This window comes from Copadichromis virginalis, linkage group LG19, assembly GCF_057382275.1.
Source record: "Copadichromis virginalis isolate Kocher_CV1m ecotype Utaka linkage group LG19, C_Virginalis_male_GT1.1, whole genome shotgun sequence".
Classification (NCBI taxonomy): Eukaryota; Metazoa; Chordata; class Actinopteri; order Cichliformes; family Cichlidae; genus Copadichromis; species Copadichromis virginalis.
The window spans coordinates 11,117,475-11,139,001 of NC_140636.1; the positions used below are offsets into that span (position 1 = coordinate 11,117,475).

A 21,527-nucleotide genomic window follows, 5' to 3' on the forward strand; every position below is an offset into this window, starting at 1 on the left:
GCAGGAAATAGATGATTCAACCAAGAAAGAACGAAAGAAAGAAACTACTGCTCATGTATAACCTTTTTCAGTCTTACTGCATCACAGTCACCTGTTAAAGTAAAGGAGACGAAATAAAAGAGCAGAGGGAAAGACACAGAAGAAAAGGAAAGACACAAAGACCGGGACAGGGAAAGGAGGGATGAAGGGGAAGGAAGACAGAGGACAGAAGAATATGAAAGAGATGCACACACACACAATCACGCACACACAATCACAAGCAAGGAGGTAATCTCATACTGCGCAGTAACTGCTTCCCTCCCTCGCTCCCCGACACACACGGCATTAAACACTGTCTGTTGGCTCTCTGGTTCCATTCACAGAAATGTAAATGGGGTGCAGCAGAGCCAGACAGCTCTGCTTCTGGTTAGTGGTCAGTGAGAAAGAAAGAAAGAAAGAGAGAGATGGACCTGTTAGGAGGAGAGTGATCAGTGCACGTGGGAGGCCTGGAGTAAACTTGCTCACCATGTGACTTTTATTAGTCTAATTATCTTGAAAATACACGTTATTAATGACTCAATATGCTTTTGACTCCCGCTAACGAGATCCTTTATTATAAGTTAGACAGCGTGTCCTCTGATACAGCGGAGACCTGTAAGACAAATGAAGTACCACTGAGTTGAGTTTCTGTATAGAGGAAATAAAGACATGAGTGCTGTTCATATCACTGTAAGGATGAGTATGAGTGAGAACGGTGGAGTAAATGCAATTAAAAATGGTAATTGGTGCAAATAGAAGAACAAGAAAGTGGAAAGACAGACGTAAGCTACTATTTAATGATGGGTGGGACATGAAGCCAGGACTGTGACTCTCTTGGTACTTGTGTGTGTCTGTGTGTGCTGGATTTCTAACAGCACAGCGCGCAACCTGCCATCTGTTTGACTCTGCCAGCAACAAAATTACCTCTTCCAATGGGGTTGGCTCAAACCGCGCGCACACACACACGCTTACAGTCAGGTTGTTCACATACAAACACGTTTAGACATGCACGGTGTATATTGGGTACATTTTGCAATCATCATCCATCTTGAAGATTCAGGTGAGATTATGCAATTGAACCAACGGTGGCAATAAATCCACATGTCAGCAGGACAGAAGGCAAAACAGAAAGAGTGAGACACCTAACTTAAAAAAAAATCCTGTCAACCCATCACTTCACAGTGCAAAAATATTTTGTCAGCTTCAACTGTGGCTCCAGTTGACTAATCGCCAACTCTCTTTTCCCCGTGCGCCCTCTGAGAGCGGTCTTCCTGATGTGATACAATGAGCCTTTTTGTTCTGCTCCATGTCTGCCTTATCTGTTAAGTATCTCAACAATTTCCTTAAGGGGAAGCTTTGTAATTAAAAGCCCGACCATATGTCAATGCCACTGTCAGCCAGCGGGCTAAGAACCGCCCTGAACCGCAGCCAGGGGTAGAGCAAAGGGCATGCACAGGTGTGTACGAGGCAGGCGAGTGTGCGTACATGCTGCAAACATCATCTGGTGGAGAAAAAAAAAACAGAAACAAAAAAAGCAGGCAGTGGATGCAGGAATCAGAGCTTAGAAACTGATGGAGATTTGAAAACTTGCCAGAGAGGAGAAAAATGAGCAGATACACAGGAGGCTTTAAGGCTTAAAATGTTGTATAATATATGTATGCATTCAAATATGGCAAAGAAGAATGCAGAAAAGGTGGCGGGGAGTTAGACGTGACCAGAACACACAGACGGGCCTTTTTCATCCATAATTCATTGAACGGTGTGCAGAGAGGATTTCAAAGGGCATTAATGAGGTGTAATAATACATGCATAGCTGTGGCCTGCAGACACGGCTCGTACGAAGGCCGCGGGCAGACAATGACCTACTGATCTACAGCTGTCTGCTAATTTTTTGTGTTTCTTTTTTGCCTACCTAGTGAAGGTGCACCAAGGTGTGCATCCAACTCGTACCTGACAAAGACGGGTTTTCTTTCACACAGCAGAGGTCCCAACATACAAGCCGGTTTTTGTTTCACAGTATAGCACAGTTCAATCTGAGCATTTTCACTTCAGTCTGTGATCTGATATGAAAACCTTTAATAACATTTTGCTAAGCAACAGGCTTTTTCCACTAATGCTCAGCTGTGTGTTATCCTTGGAAAAACACTGCGTCTAGACAGTGCCGCCTAATGCATAACGTGCTTAGAAGGACGAGACAACACAACATGTTTTAATGTTGATTTAAATGATCAACTACCATTTATTACTCTTTGTTAAAAAACTGTGTGAATACAGTAACATGTGTAGGTTTACAGATGTAAAAACTGAACACTGGTGCCAGTGTTTGTACAACTGCAGAGAGTCTAGGAGAAATACCCCGCTATGATCCCTTGTGAGTTTGTTTGTAATGATTAATTCCCATCCACAAACGTGTCTGAAATGCCTACTGGATTAAATGCCTGACAGACTGAGGACAGAAGTGCCATTGTTTAACAAATCATCATTCAAAGCTTGTTTGGCCTGAACATTTACTCCACTTGCCAGAAAGATTTCTCGATAATGTTGCCGGGGAAATGAGCCTTCGCGCAGACACTGTGAAAACCAAAACACAACACAACGGAGGAACTTTTTACGCTGAAGTTGTGATGAACAGGCAGCCACGCTGAGCCCACACATGTACAGAACTGGCTAATTACAGGCTAGCGATGTGGAGACTGCTCCACCATAAAGAATTAGAAATAAAAATACTAATAATATGCAAAATAAGACCAAGAAGGTACACGAGTATTGCTTTAGGGCTTAAAAAAAGAAAGAAAGTGCATCGGATGACTAATCGTCAACACGATCAGTGTCATTGTGGTGTGATTTAAAATAGATGCTTGTTAAAGATCAGATGATTTATTTTTAGTCACTCTCTATAAAGAAATAGGACTAAAAAATAAGAGTTAAAAACAAGAAGGTTTAAGGAAAACTTTGCACAGCTGGCAACATGTGCAGACCTATGAACATAAGAGCGTTTGAGCTAAGTAGGTAAACACAAAGGCAACTAACAATCCTCTTACATGAGCTGTAAGATCACTTACAGCTCATGTAAGAGGTGACAAGGAAAGGACTTGATGGTGCTAGAATGATAGAGCCAACTGGATTCTCCACAGGGACATCTGAGCAAGAAAGAGGGGAAACTCGGACTGACCAGAAGTCTCAGGGACACTCAGGGATACTGGAAAGGAAAGAGCTGCTGTGGGTGGGTATTAATAATGATAATAATAATAAAAATAAACATCTGACTAGAGGGGTGCTTGCTTGACGCAAACTCAGAGTGCGAAGAAGGGCTTAGAGGTGGATATAGAAGAAACTAACGTGCACTACAGCAGCACAGTAAAGCGCTTCTGCTGTGACAGTAGCAACATCCTGATTAAACACATCAATACATCCATTACAAAGATTACATAGAACTCTTCCTCCAGACATGAGATGGGAAACAGCTGACCACACCATAAATGCTGACTGGAAACTATCTCTGTCCACACACACACACACACACACACACACACACACGCATGCACGCACGCACGCAGGTATAGATCTGTTACCTTCAGGAAGATGCTGTCACCATCAAAGACTAACAGCACACATCAAAGTTTTTCGAAAGTGTGTAGAAGTGAGCGTGTTGTGTAGAAAAAAAGTAAGAAACAAGGAGAGGCAGAGAACGAGAGTGTGTGTGTGTGTGCACTCATGCTTGTTTGTGTACTGATGTGTGTGTGAACTGTAGAGCATGAGCGTAAATCGGCAAATGCTGAGGTTTTAACGAGTCGCCTAATCACCCAAACACCTCCTGCTGACATTTACAGTCCTTGCTGATGGGGTGGCGTGACCACACACACGCTCACACGCACACATTTTCAGTCTCTAAACGGGACAAACAACTTGCTTTCTTCTCTAGTTGAAGGACACGGTGACCACACAACCACGGTGCGTCTTCCTCTCGCTCATGCGGACACACATTTTCTTCTTCTGCCTTCTTTTATTTATAATGTCGCATTAACTGCAGACTCTGCTCACGCGTAAACACAAATGTGCGCACACAGCGATGCAATGGCAAAACTGAATGTGCATGTCTGCTGATTCACATGTGCCGTATACTTCCATCAGAGCTCCGCGGGGATATCAGCAGGGGGTGTGTGTGGTCAGTAAATACTCAGGGAAGGTTACGAATGACACACACACACACACAGTCTCTGTTCTATGTCATCAGTCTCTCACATCAGTCAACTTGGCCTCTCAAACTTTTTTTTTTGCCACAGCAAATGACACCAGCTCTTGGAGAAATAAACAACGCTGCGCACCGACACAACTTAACACACACCACAAGGCCTGCTTACCTCACACACACATAAATAAACACCCAGAAAACAGCTTGACTTTAAACAGGATTTTTAAAGACCCACTATATTACCATTAGATGACTTTTTAAAGGGTAATTACGACCTTTTTTTCTACTATGATCTATTACTGTTACTTGTTAAGAAGGCATTGTGGAAAATGTTTATGCTTAAAAATAAAGCGGTTTCCTTCTATAACTTCTATCCAGCAGCCAACAGAGGTCAGTGATCACAACCAGAGTTCAACCAAAACAACTACACACTTTAAACATACTGAAAAAGATCTGAATTGATATTTAGAGGCCAGCTGTAAACCTTCAAGGGCATATTTGTCCTTAACACCTGCTGATCCTGACACACACTAATCCACACACTTCCCCCCAAAGTCACACAGTGCCACACACGGAAAACACAAAACCTAAGTGACAACTTTGCAGCCCGGTGTTGCGGTTGCTGAGGGGAAATTGTGCCATCTGCCATTAAACAACACTCATTTTACCCCTACTGCTCGTCCATCTGTGGATGTGGAGAACTCTCCTGGAGGCCAGAGGGCCACGGGGGAGACAAGACGCAGGCCAGAGACGCCTACGAGGAGCAGTCCCAACTGGACAGCAATGAATTGTCAACACTTGAGATTCTTACTTTTTTAAAAATCAATTTGAACCTGAAATTTGGGGATTTTTAATAGTTTCACATAAAATAAAAATGTAGCTTCAACCCTCGAATGCAGAGTAGTCCTCTTAGCCAAAGTAAGGGTGTGTCTGATATTCCCTTGTTGGTATTTCTGCATCTTCATAGTAATGTTGGTCTGGGATCAACATTCAAACTGACCAATCACATGAGAGACTGTGATGGCTTCCAGCAGGGAAGGCAATCAGGCAGACAGAATCACACATTGTCTTTCCTTACATTATGCGTTTTACACGAGAGAGGGCGGGGGACAAGTCTCTTTTTAAGTCGCTGGATGCAGAGGATAATGTGGCTATTTAGCTGTTATCTCTCAAAGCTGTGTTCATTATCACTGATCAGCAGATTAAGTCCCACAAACACAAGTCTCCACTTTAGTGACTTAAGTCCAAGTCTTGAATCTCAAAGTCTGCATCTCTGCTCTGACCTCAGTTATTTGGGCGACAGCCAAAACAAACTGTACACACAAAAGCAGCAGTTAGAAAAGCTGTAATACCACGATCTTTTACACTCATGCACAAAGTGTCTCAGCTTGCGTAAGACAGCTGGGCCCTCTCCAGCAGGCGCCCCGGCTCCTCGTCTTTCTTAATGCGCTGTACCGTGTAAAGAGTGTCAAAGACTCATTTTAAATAACCCTCACATAAAAAGGAAAAAAAAGGGAGGGGAGAGAAAGAAGTGTTGGCTAACACCTACGAATAAAGATTACTCTGTGTTGTTGTTTTTTTTTTTAATAGCAATATGGAGAGATTAAAGCAAACGCAGTCAAAGTTTATTTTGGATTGATCTTTGGGTATTTCTCTGCCTCGAGAACAAAGAGGGAAAATCTCGCTAAGCTCAGCGAACCGAGAAGAGGCCAATTAAATCCTCCTCGGACAAAAAACGTCATAAAAATTTTTTGTTGAAAAAGAGAAAGGACTCCATTCGCATAAACAGTAAATGGGACTTTTAAATACCATTATTTGAAGTGATGAACACAGAAAAATTAATGTCTTTCAAAAGAAAAGAAAGCAATGAACAAGAGTGCACAAGAAGCACTGTTTAATGACCTTTTCTACCCTTTCAATGTAAAGCCAACATGTGGATTATTCAAATCACGATTAAAAAAAGGAGCTGGAACCACTCAGAGTTTGGTATTTTTAGCTAATAATATAAATCACAACGCATTAAAGGGCATCTTTGCTCAAATTGTTCTCTAAAATTATGTTGCAATGAGTTTGAGGCACAAAATTCAAAATGAGTTTTCTCAGCGTCTTAAGCAGACTTAGGACAATTAATAATGTGGCATCAGCAGTGTGGGGTTGGATGTCTGTCTCCTACCTGTGGGCTGAGCAGTGGGCAGCCCGGCTGGAACGACGGTGAGAGGAAGGAGGAGAGAAAGCCAGAGTGAGCACCACAGAGCAGTCATTCCTCTGGGCGAAGAGGTCAGACGCAGAGCAGCGAGGCCCGACTCCAACTTAGACAACATCCTCCGTTCGCATACTGTCCAGCAGAAGGGCGGCCGCAGATGCCGCAAGAATCTGTCCGACAGCTCCCCACCACGGACCTGAAACAAGCAGCAGAATCTGTCAAAGAGAAGCCAGGATGTCCATTGAGACTATAAACACAGAAATCAACACAGTCTGAAACTTAAAAAAAACCAACATCAAATGGCTGTACATTGAACGCAGTGCAACAAAGCGCCTTGGGGTCTGTGCATATGCTAACCTGTTTTGACCTGAGAGTCCACACAGATTTTAAAGATTAGACGGGAAATCCCTCTTCAAAGTTTTTTCTTAGAAACTTTCTCTGAGCACCTGGTTCTTAGGATGGGAAAACAGAAATTCCAACACACGAACAGCTCAAAGTGAAAACTTCAGTACCCTACCGTGAGTTCAGATCACAAGCTCAACAATCAATCAGTTAACTTGCTCATTGTTACAGAGCTAAACAGCCTGACGCTCTTTTCCCGGGGACTCTTCTCGACAAAGTCACCCTCCATTATCAGACTGCAGCATGGTGGCTACAGAAAGGGATAGCAGAGTGTTCAGCCCCTAAGTTTTCCCGAGAAAGGAAAAGTTGGAATGCCCAGTGAGATGTAAGTGAAATGCCCAGTCTTCCCACACGAGCACACGTAAACACACATGGTACCACTATTAACCTAAACGTCAGAGGGTCTGTGAATCTTCTGAATACCTTTGGTTGTGGGACGTCTACCTTAACACACACACTCCTACGGAGACGTTTATTGAATACACATGCTAACATTACAGAACGAGCTTCACTTGCACACACTGAGGTGTATTGCACACAGACACACAGTCAAAAGAAAGGTTGTGTTGTCTTAAGTCTTAACAGTACTGTTTTCTTTCCCTTGCAGGACCTGTGACCCACTCCTCGCTTGGCACAAGTGCGAGGACGCATTTGCACGTTATCGAGCTTCAGTAAAGAAAAACACAGACTGGGGACACTTCACAAGACACACGTGGATAAATAAAGCAGCACACACACACACACGGTGTCCTAATTTAAACAGTGCCACCGCACCTTTTACCCGTCAACATACTTCAGCCTTTAATGTTCTCCTTATGAACTCCCAGGAGTCCTTCTATTCCCGTCTCAGCCCATCCTCACCTTCTTACAACACGAGACGCCTACATGCTGCTGAGGTTTGTTTATATAGCACAATAAGGCCTTCGCTCTCAGGCCGTGGAGGTTGCTGATTACAGGCCTCGCTAAATCTAAACTTTTGTTTTCTCTGGCAGGCACAGAAACACACACACACACACACACACACACACACACACACACACACAGAAATAAATATATACATACATATATATATATATAAAATAGTAGCTTTTTACAAGGCAGTACACTTGGAGAGCTGACAGGGCTTCAGAGTTGGTTCATATCAACCCGTAGATCTGTTTAGACAAGTAGCATGACAGCCTCTCAAACCATGTGAGAAGAAGATCTAATACAATAGCAGCATTGACTTATCTGGTGTCAGGTAGGGGTTTAGACTAGGCCAGAGTCCACGGCGAGTGTTTGAATCTGAAGAGCAGCAAAGTGCTGCAGTGTAATTGATGCATTTGGGTGAAATAAATGACAGCCATGTGCAAGAGCAGTAATTAATGTGTGCCCCTTATTACACACAACTACCTGATATCCTCACTGAAAATGAAACCCTCATATACAGCACAACCAGCTAAAAACACTTTGATATCACTTAACAACCTCAAATAGCTGAGTAGAAGAAGAACATGAGGTAATATGGATCCCAAAGACCGAGGGAGGAGTTCAAAGCCTCAAATTTTCATGCTAATATTTTCTTAAAGCATGGCAGGGAAACACAACTACGGCAATGAATAAGGCATGAGCATTAATCATGCAGGACTATCTTCACATTGTAATAGCTCAGGGGCGGAAAAACGCTTCAACCCGGGTTCAAATCCCTGCCATCCCTCTATCCTCAGTGAGGAGCGACGTGAGGAAGTCACATGCTAGTCACACCTCCATGGAGTGTCAGCAATCTTTAATAATTAAGTCGGATAATCAGCGGCTGGGGCCGGATCAGCTTTGTGTTCTTGGTGGGGAAAAAAGGGAGATTAGAGGTTTTTTTTGGAGAGTGGAGCCAAGTGGAGGTTAGATGGGTAATAAAGAGACACACAAGTGGGTCATCTTCCTTTGCAGCACGCCTTTCTCCACTCCAGCTTTTTTCTTTTGCAATGCAATGCATGTCTCACACCCACCATCTCCCTTCTGCCTGTCCCTTCACGACTTCTTGCCTGCCTTCATAGCTGAGCCACCCTCTCTTCAGAGAGCTCGCTCGAACGAGTCCTCGGGTGAGAAGAGATATTGATCAGCTGAGAGGCAGAGGAGAGCTCGGCACTTCAGAGCTGTCAGAGGTTCAGGGGTGACTCCGGGCTCAGCTCACCTCGGGCTGACACTCAGACGGGCGGCGTCTCGTGTGAGACTCAGCCTGCACATGGAAAAAGATCCGAACGCCAGGGCTTTGTCCTCTGTGTTAAAGCAGAAGATACAGATGGACAGCGAAGTCCCTTTTGAAATTATAAAGACTACATGAAGTGCTGCTAGCAGACACTGGGGGACATTAAAATGTTATAAATCGTACTAAGGTTGGTATAAACTCAGCTTTTACTACCTCAGACATGTGAGAATCCTAATTACAGGGGAACAGAAAGACTAGAAGTCCTTACATATATAGGCACAAATTTTATATCAGAGGTATAGTGTAAAGCTCAGATAAGGTCACATAAGTTTGTTTTCTTTAAATAATAAATGAGTGTTTGTGTATGAAAGTAATGATCCTTTTTCTCTGTCAAATTAGACAAGCTGAAGCAGATTAATGAACCCTTCTCTTTATGAACGAGAAGGAAAACGTAAAGGCACTAAACCAGGAGCAGAGCGATGGTCTCGGGCCAATTTCACTAATGAAAAGAGGCAATCAGAGTCTCATTTGGAACCGAAAGTGTCTGAGGCTCGCCTCTGATTGAAAAAGCTGCACACTGGCACGCATTATTTCTCGGGTCAATAGATACAATTAATTTGGAGCATTAGCACAACTATTATCGGCCGCACGCTTGTTTATGACAGCATTTTTTTTCTTCTTTTTTTTAATAAGCTAAAGCAACAGAGCCCAAATCTCATTTTCAGCGTCTCTCTCGCAGGACGCAATAATCTAATAATTTTCTTCGGGTTGGGAGTTGACATGGTGGGAGTCAAAGCCGAGCTGAGTGGCCAAAAAGGAGAAGAAGGAGAAGAAAAAATCACCATCTGAATCCCATTGATGCGCATGTGTTTGAAGAGGGGATGAGTGATCTGCTGCTGAGGGGAGAGAACCGCACAGTTCATTCACTGAGAGGGAGAGGAGGGGGGACAATCCGCCGCTTTCTAACTTCAGAGATGATCAGAGGATTTGGGGGAGTGCGGCTCTGTGAAAGAGATGTGCAATTCATATTTCAGCGCCAAACCTGAGAAGACGTCACTACTGCGGTGAGGAGAAACGGCGTGCCCATCCTAACGAGCACGGGGATGGCTGGATTTTATTTATTTATTTATTTAAAAAAAAAAAACAAGATAAAATCAGGATAGGTTCGATTCATTCTGAATGAAGAGCGAGCTCACCTCAAACGAAATCTGGCAGGTATCACCACAAACCACCCTTTGTGTAAGGATAAGCGTGCGTGATTTCATTTGGCCTCTTTCTTTCTAAAACACTCAGTTTCACAGTTTCCCTCATTCGTGGATTTTTCTGTAAATACTGAAAAACTGGAAAGGATGAAGGGAATGACTTTGGATGTGGAGAGAACGCTTTAGCGCAAATTACTTTTTTCCCCTCACTGAAAAATCAACCAAACTCAATCAACTGCTGGAAAAAGCATACACGTTTCCCAACCCAAATATGTTTTACAGTATTTTTTCCACTCGTTTTTTTCTTACAGCGTGCGTAATTTCAGCAACACACACACACACCTCCACAAGCTACAACAGAAGCCGCTTTGCGCTCCTGCTCCGAACCCGTGGCAATAGATTTGCGCACTGACTGTTGATTCCTCCAGAGTCTGCTGACACTGGCCAAGATGCGCCAATTGCGCACAAACAGGGACCTCCACGCCACCTGTGCTGTGGCACAGCCGCGGGGCTGCTTCACGACTCACGCAGTGTACACAGTGCTCAAAGCTCTAACCTGTCCTCATCTACAAGGAAGTGAAGCTGTGAGACTTATGTGTCTGAGTCTGCGCAACCTGCTTGTAAATAATAATAATAATAATAATAATAATAATAATAATATTTACCCACAGTATCCCGTTTTGACAGAAAAGATCAGCCTTCAGAGTTTAGATGGCACCAAGCTTTCCTTTGGTGAAATAGCCTCTAGTCTCCGGTAAACTTCACAAAAACCCACAAAACTACTTTTAAATCCTCACGTTCCAGCGCTTGGAGAGCAGTTTAGCGACAGCGGAAAAAAAGAGTCACAAATCCCCCCCTCACGACTTGAAGGCGAGTGTCTTCGCCAACTTCTCTCCACTAAATCCCGTCCTCCGCCGCGCGCTGCTGTCCGCGTTGTCCAAAGTGTCCAGTCCTCCAAAGTCCTTTCATCCTGTCCTGCGAGGGGGCAGAGTGGACGAGGCGGACGGGGACGCGGGATGCGCGGTTCCTTTGCGTCTCCTCCGGCGCAGATGCCAGTTTCGGTGCGTTTCGTCGCTTCTGATCAACCAACGCAGAGTGGTGACTCTTCTCCTCTCGCTGTCTGTGAAGTAGGAGTTGCAAGGTGCTGCCGTCAACCGTGCACCGCTGGGAAACACGAGGAGTTCCAGGTTTACTTTCAAAATAAAATCCTTGGCTCGGACCCGATGACGCATGCTTTGCTCCGAGGCACTCGTTCAATTATGAAAATGCAGGAAAGGTAAGGGGAAAAAAAGCACTCGCCAGCCTATGAGCCATCTACAAAGGAACTCTGTAATGCAGCAATGGTTATATCGTATCGTTTCATGCACTTTAGTACTTGTGTGTACTTAAATAAGAGTCTTTATTATGTTTTTCTGTTTTTAATTGTATTTTTTGCTTAATTGCTCACATCCTGTCATCATTGTTAAGTTGTGAATCAGTGTATTTGATGAAAATCTGAATGCATTCTTCAATAAATGAATATGTAAATTTAAATTTAAAATATGTTAAAATGATATACCAACAGAGCCATCTGAGGAGACAAATAAGTGAAGCACAGCTAGCTGTCGTTAGCAGCAAACTCAATTAAATCAGCCTGGCGGACTCAATTGAGTCATCAAAAAGAGTCCTATTCAATAAGGCGATTAGATATCAAGCTTTTATTTTGAAGGCGGAACCATCGCGTGTACGATTGTGTGACGCTCATCACTCCTCTTGAGTCCACGATGCCTCCCTCTGCCAGCCTGCGCGCCGCTGGGACAAACAGCAGCAGCGGGGGAAGGGCGATCAGATTTCGGCGCGCCGCCCCTCCGGGGTCCGCTAGAGGCAGCCAGTGATGGATGGTCCAAGCGCCTCCCATCTCTTTCTTTCAAACTTGAGAATCCTGAGCTGCTTTATGAGCCCCGAATTTTTAGTCTGACACTCAGCGTGGGTACAGAGGCACCAGTAGATGGCTCTGAGATGTAATGAAGACAAGCGTGCTGTATGGAAATGAATACAGTGTCCGCACATGGTGACTGACCGCAGACTTTTAGTTATCTATAAGAGTGAGGGGGATCTCAACCAGTTCCGTTCACTGAAAAAACTTACACCAGAAAACGTCTTTGGATCAGAAGTTTGTTGAATTTATATTTTGTCCATCTGAAGTCCTGGATATAACAAATATGAGAAAACCCGCACTGTAAAATATTTTTAACTTATTTATCTTTTTTTTTTTTTTTTAAAAAGGCGGGAAACTAAATAAAACACACTCTCCTAAAACACCCACCTTTGTGAGCTTCTGGTGTAGCCAATGTTCAAAAAGCTTCTAAGTAATACTGATGGCTGCCATCACTTCTTTTGCTCGTCTCCCTGACTGTTCTCTATGATTCTCAATATCAAAGAATGTTGCAGCCAGTGGTTTTCGGGGTGCATGGTGCATACAGCGTAGCTCTGCGTAAGCACCATTAAAGCTGAGGGATACATGCCAAAAGCAATGCATTTTCAGTAAGCTTTGCTGATCTTTGTCTTGCATTTGCTGATTCAAAATTTACCGCCTCTATTTTCCACTGTTAAACATTATTAAATATGTACTTTTCCCTTAAGTAGGTTTATTGCTGTCTAATAATTACAGCTTACTGTGGAAACTGTAAGTCATGCGATAATCTGTCAGAACTGTCATTCAAGATTGAGACCAGCCAATGCAAACGTTTGACCATTCAGACCCCAAAGTGTGCTGAGTGAAGAGCAAATTACCATTAACCACCCATTTAATCTGCCATATACTGCAGCCTTTGGCTAATTACCGCAGTCAGGACAGAGGCGATAGCACCCGACTCTGCGTCAAACAACACACCAATTACCGACATCTCTTAAACTGTGTTTTGAGAAGGCAACTTTATGACACCATAAAGCGCAGCAGACCTCTGCTAAGTGGCTGCGAGGAAGGTTGAGGAGTGTGCCGCTATTTGTTCAGCAGAGGTGGGCTCCTCGGCAGTGATTTGTGACAATATGTGTCAGACGTGCACGAACTGACATACGTGTGAGAGTGAATGAAGGTTTTTAGACATGGATCTAAATTACATACATGATATAGATGTTTGGGTGCTTTAATATTTGCTCATTGGCTTTAATAGACAAAGAATTCTGCTTTATTTTGTATTTTTCTACATACGTCATGCATACAGGTGATACTGTACCCGTGCCCGACCTCATGGGAAAGTCAAATGGTGAAAGAACAAAGAGGTCCTCATTAATGTTGGTGAAGACGAAGAGCGCAGACTAATGATGAAGGCCAGTCCCGGTGACCCTTCGTACTACAGAGCTCTGTGAGAAACGCTGGTGGGAGGCAGGCAAGCTCGGGAACAAAAGCCAGTCGGTCGGGAGGAGAGGTCATACAGATGGTGAGAATGCTCAGTCAGACAGCTCAAGTACTGATGGGCAAACTGACCAAATGACCTCTTTGTGCACACACACACACACACACACACACACACACACACACACACACACACACACACACACACACACACACACACACACACACACACACGCACACACGTAAACAAAACTCCTCCCAGCTCCCCCACGACACTCTAACTTATGAACTCACACAAACATATGTATTCACACACATAACACACCCCCTCCACCCAAACACACACACATACAGACACTTACACCCCACCCCCCACCCAACCCCTCGAGGGAATAGATCAGCAGGAGATGAAAGGTGAGGCCTTTTCATTTAAAATGGAGTTAAAAATTAAACAACAACAACAACGCTGAGTCCGTAGAGTTTAACTTGATTATCCGAAGCCTGGCATGCCCAGAAGAAACTGACAGCTTTAATAAATTCTGTGTTTTTCTCTTTTTTTTCTTTTTCACCCATTACATTATTCAGCTTATCACGGCACATATTTTCACTGATAACCCCGAGTAGCAGGCAGCCCTGATTGTTTTCTCTTTGGGCCTCGTCGCAGCACACTGCCTGTGTGGGCAACAGCCAATTGACTCGCACTGGTTTTGTCTGTAAGAGGTGCACAAAAGCAGCAGGGCTAATCATTAACACCGGAGTTTCGGGCCAGACAAAGATGCAGCACAATGGGAGGGAGTCGATCTCCGAGGTCACTTCGCACTCCACTTGGCAGTGCTTTCTTGGTCCTGCACATACGCTAGTGACCAACTGCTGTCGTCACACGCACCCGCTAACATACTGTATATCAGCGGCTCTCAACAAGGGGGTTGAGACCACTCCAGCGAGACACTATATGACTCACAGGGGCTGTGAGATGAATGATGGGATTGGAAACGAGAAAAAACAGTTTTATTCTGAGAGAAAACGTTCCCAGACACAAAGTATGTGAAACCAGAGACAAGCGCGCCCAAGCAGGCGCAATCCAAAAAGGTCAATTATCTGGAAGCGAGGTTATACAATAAAACAAACTGGCTCTTAATTTTATTTACATTTTATACACAGCCCCGACTGTTGGATATCTGTTTGACTTGTTGGAACTTGTAGATTTCACTTCGGTTTTATCACTAGCTGCAAACCGTGCCAGAGTTTTTTGAGGCCATTTATGTGTATTGAAAACAGTGGTGCTATGCTGCTAACATGACAGCTTGTCATCAGGCTCTGTTTCCTCAGATCTCAGTGCAAACAGGACAGCTTGCAGCAAAATCACACGTCGGTGCATTTGCATAATTTACATTAGTTCAAGAAGTATGGGTGACTATTAATCCAGGCTAATAAAACAAACAGGCTTGCCAGGTTCATAATAAGCACAACCTATTCACTATGTACCATGATCAGTGCAACCAATAGGGCTTCACCTGCAACAATATAATACTAATACTATTTTTTAGATCACAAAATAATTTGGGGCATTGCTAGTATGGCGTTTTTCCCCCAGCATCTTTTAGAGCAAGCTTATTGGCAATCGAGTAGTTGTGCGACCAAACCCAAGAACACAGGGAAACAGTCGATGCGAGTGCATGCGTGCAGCGACTCCCTTGTAACCACAAATTGCGATGGGCGCCCACACCTCAAAGCGAAATGAGGCTGACAGGTTTGAGGCGCAGTGTGAGGTGAGCTGAACACTCTCCTGAGGCTCAGCGGGGTTCCAGCACACAGTTTTGTATTGTCTCTCCTCTGCTGGGCGTAATGGGAGCTTTTTAGAGAAAAGGTTATAGAGCACAGCCAGTCCACCTGTTTGGCACAGTCACTGCCATTACACCTCTCTAGAAGACCACTGAGCTGCAAGTCATTTTCGCTCTATGGGCTAGTGTTTTCGTCACTGTGAGAGTGGAGAGCTTGTTGGTGAAGTTGCAAAACAGACAGCTTGAGTCTGAGCCCCTGGACGTTTGTGCAGAGCAATGCATCTAAAGACCGAAAAGAGTAAATCACAACATAACTGTGCTCTCAATGTGGCATTGAGCCGCACAAGGACTCTGTGGTCTCTTTGACGAACTCCTCGATTGTCACTTTCTCTAAATAATATAAGAATATGGTTGACAATTAATAGTAGAATGCCTTGAGAAAAGTTTTCCCCCTTTCTAATTCCTTAGTCTTACATTTTTGTTGCATGTTTTAGAAAATTCCCCCCCAAAAATAGACAAATATGACCCAAGTAAATACAAAAGGCTGTTTTAAAAAAATATTTTATTTATTAAGGGAAAAACTATTATTCTAACGTAGCTGACCCCGTGTGAAAAAGTAATTACCCCGAAACCTAGTAGGTGGTTGTGCCGGTAAAGATCCCAGACCATCACACTACCACCACCATGTTTGACTGGTGGTATGATGTTCTTTTTTGAAGTGCTGTGGTTTTACGACAGATGTAACAGGACTCAAACCTGCTACTTTTGTCTTGTCAGTCCACAAAACATTTTCTTAAACGTCTTGAGGCCCATCAGGATGTTTTTTGGCAACAGTTAGACGAGGCTTTGTGCGCTTTGGTCCGCAGTGGTTTCAGCCCTGGTCTCTTTCTTATTGTCTCATGATGAACGCTGACCTTGACTGAGTGACGTCACACCTGCATTCCTGGGAACATTCACCGCCTTTTCTCCATTTGTAGATAAGTGCTGTCATCATGCCAAAGCCTTAGAAATGATTTTGAATGTCTTGAGTCAACAGGTCTGACAGTAATTAGGCCCGGGTGTGTCTAGTGAAATTGAACTCAGCTTTAAAAAAATATGGTTACTCACAGTTAATTTACGATTTAAAGGGAGGTGTAGTTACTTTTTCACATAGGGCCAGGCAGGGTTGGATAATTTTTCCCCTTAGTAAATGAAATCCTCATTTAAAAGCTCCATTCTGTATTTACTCAGGTTATCTTTGTCTAATATTAAAACTTATTTGATGATTTGAAACGTTCAAGTGTGAAAAATATGCAAAAACTAGGAAATTGGGAAATTTGTGATGGCAACGCAGTATATGATACTTCAGAACTATGCTGGAAGTTGCAAATTTCAATTAAAAATGAAATCTCCTTTTTGATTATACTCATTGCCCCGTCAAGACAAACTTTGGACATACTGAGCTTCCGTTCCCCTGGGTGCCTATTGCACATTTGCAAACAGATCAGAGCAAACAGGCAATGTTTAAGTTATTGACAGCAGGAGGGCTAAAGATTGGGATGGGCATAAAATTCTTGTTTAGTCACTTGTGCAAAATGAGCAGCTGAGAAAGAAATTAAGTTGCTTTGTTAATGGCAAATGAATGGCTTTAATGTGGTTGCTCGGTACTGCTGCATTTTGTAAACTTCCTCTGTGCAAAACCCAAAAACACAATTAAAAAACAATTTTACAGAGAAAAAGTAAAACAGTAAAGCATGCTGTACAGAATAATTGAGATAATCATAAATGGAATAGTCAAAATTAATATTTCTCCAGACATCTGCTTGATTTTGACCTTTCACTGTCCTGATTAAAAAGCAGAGAATTCACATTTTTCCACTTTGATTACTAAAAATTTACCCTACCCGACCTTTGGCCATTAAAATCTTTTTATTAATATATTTTTTATTGCTTATAACCTTTGCAGGAGTTTAACCTTTTCTGAACGAACCAATTTTAAACTTACACATTTATTGAAGTAAAATGTTTTTGGGCAGTAGCAATCCAGATTCCAAACCCACAGCACAGAAACAGGAAGATTCCGATATCAGATCATGTTCTTTTGAACGAGTTCTGCATTTGATATAACTGATTGTGATGTTGTTATAAATCATATTGCTGTTGTCTAGTTTCATTCCTTTTTGTAATTTTAGTAGAAATCATTTCCCCATTTTTACCCCCATTTTATACTCTATTTATAGTTTCCTTGGGAGAAATAATCTATAGGATCAATGTTCATTGTTATGCAGATGATATTCAACTATGTGTTCCCCTGAGTGTTAGTAATGGAGAGATGTTTTGTTATTTTATGACTTGATATAACCTGTGATCTTAGATTTAGATGTAATAATTAACTTTAAACCTTGTTCTGACATACGAATATCAAAGAAAGTTAAATCGTTTAAATAAATCTATACTAATCTATTATTTATTTATAATAAATTTATAATAAATCTATATTTAACCAAACTCTAAAAAATTATATTGATCTTGAATAATGTATTATTGTAGTTGATATTTTTTTAATCTTAAGTGAACCTTGAAAAAACATCATCTGTGCTTTTGTCTTGTCATGTCTGGATTATTGTAATTCCACTGGGGCTCAGCCAAAACTACGCCCTCAGTTCCAACTTGTTCCAAACTTCTCTGCCAGACTTTTGACAAGCTAAATGAAACGTATCACTTTCATCTTTGCTATAGCACACTGACTACCTGTTGGCTACAGAATTAGTTTAAAGGTTTTTTTTCTTGGTTTTAATTACATCAAAGACATACTCATGCCTTATAAGCTGAGCTACTGTTGTGTTATTTAGGTAGAAAACAGCATTATAAAAGGGCATTTTTTCTGTAGAGTCCTGCAGATGCAGAATCTTTTAATACAACAAGCCATTTTTATGCTAGCTCTGTTGGTCGACTTTCCTTTGGGGAGCTACGAAGGAAGGAACTTGCTTGACCACAGTGTGACCATACTTGGCTTCAGGACCTTCAGGGTGGACAGTGACATTAATCGTAGCAGTAGGAAGAAATGTGGATGGGTTGCAATAGCTGTAATTAATAAGTTGCAAGCATGTTACTGTAAAGGAACATTTCTGTGGCACAGATATTCAACGGCTAGCTGTGAAATATGTTCGTATTACTTGCTGAGAGAATTTTCTTCCATCACTGCTGGTTGAAATTAGCTTGAAGCATCACACTGTGTGGATTCCTCTATCAGCTGACTTGATGTCACATTTATGGATGTTAAGAGCCAGATTTACTAATGGCATAGAAAAAGTACTATCATTACTTCATGGGAGTTCCTGTCTTACTTAGGAGAATATTTAAATCCTGTTTGTGTCATTCTGCTTGCTGCTCATTGCACCAATATTTAAAACCAGAGAGAAAGTCTTATTTCTTGTGCTTGATGTTAAAAACATTGCATCTTTTGTAAATAACCTGTAAAGCTAACCACACCTATGAACGCTGCTCGGAGATTTCACTCACATAGTATTTTGTCCCATTTAATAAATTTGGCCCTAAACAGGTCCTGACTATCCTCTGCACAAATATCAGATGGTGCAGAAACTGCACCACATTTCTCTAACGTCTGATTCATCTCTGTTGCCTCGTCTCACAATACCCACATTAATTTTGTATTTTACTTATTAAGCTGCTTATTATTCAATATTTAGAAAAGAATATCTTTAAAGCACTTTTTTTAAAAATACAAGTTTTACAGTAGTGTGGAAACTCCTGCTGTCAGCACTACTCTCACTTCCCTCCCTCATCTATGCTTATGTCGAAAAACTAATGAACATTCAGTTTGTATCTGGCGGACTGTTTTCCTGTAGTTTAGTTTTAGATGGAATATATGAATACATCATTTATGAGGAACGCATCTCTTGGTTGAACTTTTAGCACACAGATTCTCAGTATAGATGTTTGCTACTTTTTGTAATCTGCATATTTTAATGGCCAAATTTATGATTTGTAATCTGAGTTTGATTATTTCCCTCTGCGTGACAGTGGAGCTTCCTGAGGCTGAGGGTGCGAGGTTGCAAATGTTCTTATGTGGATAAAAACAGCCCTCTGAGTGAATTAAAATAAGTTCCTTGATGACTGCTATTCAATGCTAGTTTGGCACAGAAGCACTGAGATACTAAATCTCTCTGTTATCCCAGTGTACAGTGGCCTGGTTGTTCCATGCCGGGTACTTGGCACACTCCGCGTGTCTCCATTTCCAAATTCGGCTTTACCTCCCTTCTGCTCTGATTACGAGCTGAGGTGTAAAACAGAGAGTCAACAGATCAAACAAAGCAAGCCCTCAGCTGTGTTTGTATTTCTACTCACCCCCCAAAACCCCTTAGAGTCAAAAAGCAGGTTGCTTAATTTCTACCTCTCATCCAAGGAAACTCAGAGAAAATCTGCTGTTTACAAGGAGCAAACTAAAAGAAATGCTACGCCACACATATTCATTTATATTTAAAGCAAACTCAAACAACAGAGAATGCTCTATGTGAGGCCAGAGTGTGACGCAGAGCATGAGTTTCTCACCGTGCTTGCATGGCAAAATATATATTTTGTAGATTTGTAGGAGTGAGAAAAGAAAGCAAAATCAGACAAATGAAAATAATTTCCAGGAAGGCATCTTTTTCTACATATTGATATGTAGTCTTCTCTCAAGTTCCAGCACACACTTAAACATTTCAAACTGATCAAAGGAAGTAACGTTATCCGATGGTTAGCCTTGTATGTCAAGTAATATCTCGGTTAAGTAGGCAGTTGGAAGTTCTTGGCAAGAAGCAGAGAGTAGAAGAAAATAGAGTATGGAAAAATCACCCCTGCCTGCTGTGTATCAGCTGTAGAGTGTTTTAAAGTTTGCCAGCTGCATTGCTGCCAGCCAGCCAGTGTGACAAAAAGCTTTACTGATCTTCAGCGTATCAAGGTGGAGATGGCAGACGCGCTGCTGTGTGTTTGGATTACAGAGAAACATTTTGTTGTACGTCTCCACACTCACACAGCAGCCGAAATACAGCAGGAAGTACAACAGTTTAACAAACCCAATCTCCTTAAATCAGTTAGTGAAATGAGACTGACTGATGGCAGATTTTAACCTTTTGTTGAATTCTTAAGGATTTTATGGGCTCACATCACTGTTATGTTGTCCTTTCTTTTATCCTTTGAGCCTTTCTCGTATATCCTTCCATTATTCTTTTTCTTTTCACTGCTGCACAGTCTGTCCCTTCATTATTTCATATGTGTTCCCCTCTTTGACCTACCTATGCTTATCAGAATGCATGCTATCCTGTATCGTTCTCTTTCTTGCACTGCAGTCATTTCCCACTGTGAGTTATTTACTTTTACTAAAGTGACAACTTGGAGGGTTTTTTTTGTCTCCGAAGCTGATGAAAATTCAAAACGACTCCACGTTCGGCTCCAAAGGACAGTCCAAGACACACATCAGACAGCAGACTATACATTTCACTACTCAAACATGCACTGCACAGTGGTGAGCGGGCACAAAGCCAAAACAGTGTGTACATTTTGCTATTGAGGTTATATAAACTTGGCTGTCTCTCCTTAAAGTTTCACATTATCAGAGCATCTGAGTTCTACCTTGGCAGCGCTCTGATCACGCCACACCGTTGCTACATTTTAAAAGGCACAGAGGCATCTGGTCGCATGTTAGCGAGAGATGAGCTTGAATGGCGCAAGTATGATAGGAAACTACATCAGCAGCACCATTGTTGTATGCCAATTTGTTTGGTTTTGTGTCACTCACCCTAAAACAAAGACTGAGTAACTTTCTCTGCTGTGCAGTAATAGGAGGAGAAATCATTTCAAGTCTGTCATTGTGGAAACTGATGATGAAATAGGCCAGAATCAAGTACAGGAACTGCTTAAGGTCCTCTTATAAAAATAATTAAGCAGCATAACAGCTGGGGGAAACACATTGTGATATACTGTGCACATATTTGAGCACCACAGATTTGACATCATTTTTGTTGTGTGAGAAAGACTACAAATGGTTAGAAAACAGGGCCACAAACAGCAAAACTTCAGTTTTAAGTTGGTTTAAAAAAATAATTACTGTTTCTATTCTATTTAAAAGTTTTTGTGTGGATAAAACAGACCTTTTCATAATAATAACCTTATTAGATGCTGCACTTCCATTCTTCGGCTTACCAGCAAGAGCCAAAATGCCATAAAGACATA

The 21,527-nt window shown here is 42.2% G+C and overlaps 1 protein-coding gene across 3 annotated transcripts in view; it reads right to left on the bottom strand.

The window, feature by feature from the left end:
- fgfr3 (fibroblast growth factor receptor 3) overlaps nt 1–11,280 on the bottom strand; it is a 65,512-nt gene extending 54,232 nt beyond the window's left edge. For all 3 annotated transcript variants that reach the window (XM_085440694.1, XM_085440693.1, XM_085440692.1), the window contains exons 1-2: nt 10,865–11,280; nt 6,384–6,609 (exon numbers count right to left, since the gene is read on the bottom strand). In XM_085440694.1, the coding sequence (XP_085296820.1) occupies nt 6,384–6,531 (148 nt within the window). In that variant the 5' untranslated portion in view covers nt 6,532–6,609; nt 10,865–11,280. The remainder of the gene's footprint in view (nt 1–6,383; nt 6,610–10,864) is intronic.
- Nucleotides 11,281–21,527: the final 10,247 nt, after the last annotated feature.